This window comes from Solanum stenotomum, chromosome 8, assembly GCF_019186545.1.
Source record: "Solanum stenotomum isolate F172 chromosome 8, ASM1918654v1, whole genome shotgun sequence".
Lineage (NCBI taxonomy): Eukaryota > Viridiplantae > Streptophyta > Magnoliopsida > Solanales > Solanaceae > Solanum > Solanum stenotomum.
The window spans coordinates 15,772,667-15,775,347 of NC_064289.1; the positions used below are offsets into that span (position 1 = coordinate 15,772,667).

Sequence of the window (2,681 nt, forward strand, 5' to 3'; positions counted from 1 at the left end):
GTGGAAACTACTTAATTAAGCATTGGTTTATAAGATGGACAATGTAATTGGTTCATTGTTATCAGGGTTTGGTGCAATTTTAGGAAAAATTTTTGGTCATCCATTTGATTTTTTAGCTGGAAAATCCTGCAGGTATTTACCTAATCTCTTGCTTAATTTTAATTAACCGCTGTTTACAATAAAAATAATACTGTAGTATATGATTTTATTTGTAAGTATATATTGCTAAATTCAAAATGTGTACACACATTAGGTTTTCTTCTAGTCTCAAAATGGATTTGTTAGTATCTTAGCCATAAAAGGTCCCCTATTATGTGACATATTTTAATTTAATCCATGTTTTTTTGGTAGTTGCTCTTGACTTTGAAGGAGTTTTGGCATGAATTGAGTGAATTCCAATTTTTATGTGTCAATCTATATGTTTCAAGAAGCATCCGAGGGTAGTGTGGTCTAGTGATTTATGAAATGGGTTAAGAATTATGTGTACATATTTGTTTTTTCTTCTTCTTAATCAAGGTCTCTGGATTAGCTTGCGTACATCTCAACTAATTTTATGAATAACTCTCACAGTCGTCGATTAATTCCATGGGGTACATGCTACTTATATTGATAACTCTGTCCACAAAGGCTTTGAACAAATAAGAATAAATATAAGCACCTAGTGGTTTTGCCCCCGTTGAAATTTAAATCAGAGACTTTGTGATTCTCAATTCACTCAATTGATTACTAGGCGATACTCTTGTTCGACAGATTTGTTTTTTCCTTATGAAGAAATAATTTGTGATAATACTATTTGTTTTTTCAGCAAAATATGCGGTCCAACATGGGATTTGTCGTGTTACATAGAGAACTTTTGCATTTCTCATTTGCTCAAACTGGCTATTCTCTCAATTCTGTTATACTTTGGTGAGTTTTATTGAGATGTTTCGTTTTATATGATACTATTTTATTTTCTAATCTGTTGAAATCAAAGAATCATAATTCTAGATTTAAAATCTCATTAACTTTAGATGTTCAGTTTTACCTTTAACGAGATGCTCTATACACTACCTCAAAAATAAATTTTAGTGCCAATTAATTAATGATAATAGCTTAACTGTAGTTAAATATGTATTTTTAGCGACAATTAACACTCTTTGTAAATGTCTCTAAAACTTATATCAACATTAGATCCAATGACAATTAACTAATGCCGATAAAAACTTTAGTGTTATTTATTAATGTGTATATCTATTGCCGCTAAAAGTTGTTTTTTGTTAAAGTGATAGCTACATTAATATCATGCATATTTAATATCAACATTACAAGAAATTAAGTCAACATTTCCTTCATTGCAACTGTTTCCGACGGACTTCTCATCAGAAATCTCATATTTTCGATAGATTTTTTACTGAATAATCTATTCAAAAGTATTATTTTCTATTAACGCAAGTTCCAACAATACCATTTTTCTATCTTAAATTTCATGTCAAGTCAATTATCATCACGTAATAAAAAGGGTGCAATAACATATGGTCATTCATATTGATATTTTAAAAAATACAATTACATATTGCATTTATATTTAGTACTCCTAATTTTGTGATTTTTGCAGCTCTCTTGTTCTTGTATTTGCAATACAAGTTGGGCATATATGGGTGCATTTGTCACATGCTTTGTAGATCAACATGGACATGTTTGTATACTTTTTTTTCAGTTTTAGATTGTTGTTGCAATTTTTTATGCTTCAAACAAAAAAAGACAACAAGTAGAAGACATCAAATTGGAAGAGATATTGAAGAAGAAGGTGAATTATATCAAAGAAAAAATGAGTGGAGAAAAAGGTCAAAAAGGGATCAAAGGAAAGAACATTTCAGAAGGTTTTTGAGGGCAAAGAGTCATAAGAAGCATAGACAACACATAAGATAAATTATTTATTTATTTTCTGCTAAATTAATGTATTTTGTGAAAAATTAAAGTTAATTATTGTGGATATTTAGGAGAGTTTTTAGAAAGTTATATTGTAATACCTTTAATATTTGTTCATTTAAGAAATATCTAGATCGAATATTCTAGCATAATGATAGTAGAAGATATGAGTAATCTAGATGTATTTAGAATAGGGAAAAGGCATAAATTTCCCCCTAAATTTGTGTCGAAAAGTCAGTTTCATGCTTAAACTATTGTGACGATCTATTACACACCTAATCTTGTTCAAAGTGATATTAATATCCCCTTAGAACGTGACATGACAAAGAGAGTGTCTTCACCTTCCTTAAGGTGCGTGAGAAGAAAAAATTATATGTTAAAATGACGAATTTCAACACATGGCACTATTTTATTTGTCATATAATTATGTATTATAATTTTTAATATATTAATTATTATTATTATTATTTTAAATCTTTTTATTGGTGGCCCATAATTTCTTTAAAGCTTTTTCATTTTTCTTTATTTTGAGTTCTTCTTCTTCTTCTTAAGGAATCACTGCATTTGTCGATATTGATTGTTTGATGAAAGCACATTCAACACTCTATCCATAAAAATGAACTCTTAAAAATAGAAAGGGTGGAGAAGATGATGACTTTCATCGAAAAGTCAATAATTTTCAACTTAAAGTTCATGATTTTTCCGTTTGAACTTGTCGGAAGATTCACCGGAGAAGATCACCGAAAAAGATTCATGAGAAAGATAGTGATTTC

The 2,681-nt window shown here is 29.0% G+C and overlaps 1 protein-coding gene across 1 annotated transcript; it reads left to right on the top strand.

Moving 5' to 3' along the window:
* LOC125873539 (uncharacterized) lies at window positions 1-1,908 on the top strand. Its single transcript, XM_049554452.1, has 3 exons — window positions 1-132; window positions 806-906; window positions 1,595-1,908. The coding sequence occupies exons 1-3, from the start codon at window positions 35-37 to the stop codon at window positions 1,906-1,908; spliced, it is 513 nt and encodes a 170-aa protein (XP_049410409.1). The 5' UTR covers window positions 1-34.
* The last annotated feature ends 773 nt before the right edge of the window (window positions 1,909-2,681 follow it).

What these genes read in the sequence shown, in the direction of transcription:
- LOC125873539 (XM_049554452.1), top strand. Translation starts at nt 35, where the DNA reads ATGGACAATGTAATTGGTTCATTGTTATCAGGGTTTGGTGCAATTTTA. An exon ending in TTAGCTGGAAAATCCTGCAG is followed by an intron (nt 133 to 805) that starts GTATTTACCTAA and finishes TTGTTTTTTCAG; the next exon opens with CAAAATATGCGGTCCAACAT. An exon ending in CTCAATTCTGTTATACTTTG is followed by an intron (nt 907 to 1,594) that starts GTGAGTTTTATT and finishes TGATTTTTGCAG; the next exon opens with CTCTCTTGTTCTTGTATTTG.